This window comes from Apaloderma vittatum, unplaced genomic scaffold (assembly GCF_000703405.1).
Source record: "Apaloderma vittatum isolate BGI_N311 unplaced genomic scaffold, ASM70340v1 scaffold6697, whole genome shotgun sequence".
NCBI lineage: Eukaryota > Metazoa > Chordata > Aves > Trogoniformes > Trogonidae > Apaloderma > Apaloderma vittatum.
The window spans coordinates 31,508-32,695 of NW_009724434.1; the positions used below are offsets into that span (position 1 = coordinate 31,508).

General features: G+C 49.4%; 1 protein-coding gene across 1 annotated transcript in view; it reads left to right on the forward strand.

The window, feature by feature from the left end:
- The window catches only part of LOC104276246 (ephrin type-A receptor 4-like), a gene marked incomplete at its 5' end in the record, with an annotated part of 26,774 nt that extends 26,307 nt beyond the window's left edge, over positions 1-467 (forward strand). Inside the window, 2 exon segments of the mRNA XM_009872485.1 lie at positions 1-87; positions 353-467. The exon segment at positions 1-87 is cut by the window's left edge and continues 20 nt beyond it. Of these exon segments, the coding sequence (XP_009870787.1) occupies positions 1-87; positions 353-467 (202 nt within the window).
- Between the last annotated feature and the right edge of the window lie 721 nt (positions 468-1,188).

A 1,188-nucleotide genomic window follows, 5' to 3' on the forward strand; every position in this document is an offset into this window, starting at 1 on the left:
AAAAGCCATAAAAATGGAGCGCTACAAGGACAACTTCACGGCTGCAGGCTACACCACCCTAGAGGCTGTGGTGCATATGAACCAGGAGTAAGTACTCAACCAAAAGAAACCAAAAACGAGTAAATCTGGATTTAATCAGCCTCTTTTGCTTTGTGCTGCGTATCATTACGCTCGTTAAAGGAACGGAATGCCTTTCATTTGGGCGGAGGATAACTAAAATGCCTCCCGTTTCTTTAATTAAACATTTCTGCGCATCTGCGTCGCTTGTGGTCGGCTCTGAACGTTTCTCTCGGCGCCGGCGTGCGATGTGTCGGTTCTCAGCCCCTTTTCTCCTTCTCTTGCCTTTCCCCAGCGACCTTGCCAGGATCGGGATCGCCGCCGTCACCCACCAGAACAAGATCTTGAGCAGCGTCCAAGCGATGCGCACCCAGATGCAACAGATGCACGGCAGGATGGTCCCCGTCTGAGCCAGCGCTGAATAAACTCAGAACTCTTGAAAATTAGTTTACCTCATCCATGCACTTTAATTGAAGAACTGCACTTTTTTTACTTCGTCTCCTCGCCCGTCGAAATAAGAGAGATCTGCAGCGTTGCTTGATGTGTACAGGTCGCGGAAACCCAGCGCGCGTGTGTGTTGGGAGCGAAGTGACGAGCTGTCATCTTTAAGCCGGACCTGGAAAAAATGGTGTCTTGGAACATACTTCTCCGTCGATCAACGATGTGTAAAATACATGTATCTATATAAATATAAAGTCACGTTCAAGTTTTGATGCTATGTTTGCTGCCAGATACTGTGCTTAAAAAAAAAACAACAAAAACAAAATTACTCTCCTTCTCCCTGTGACCCGTAGGATTACAACTGTAGTGTTTTATTTGTGGGTGAAACCACCGTCGTCGTGCATCTTTCACTGGAATGAAGAATCTGCCCCGGGATACTTTTTGCAGGCTCGGCGTGTCGCCGATGACCTTGCAGAGACCTTGGTGAGATTATGGTTCGGTGGATCGGCGCCTGCCCGTCGGCGATCTCACCCATCAGCGGGCTCGAGACCTGCAGTGACCCGCCTCGTGGATTACTGAGCAAAAAAAACTGGACCTCTGGGGAGAGTTGTTGGCTGGTGGTGTGTGGGGCTGAAGCTCAGAGACGTTTTGGGAGCATCTTGCCAGCAGTCAGCTGTGACAATCGTGGCT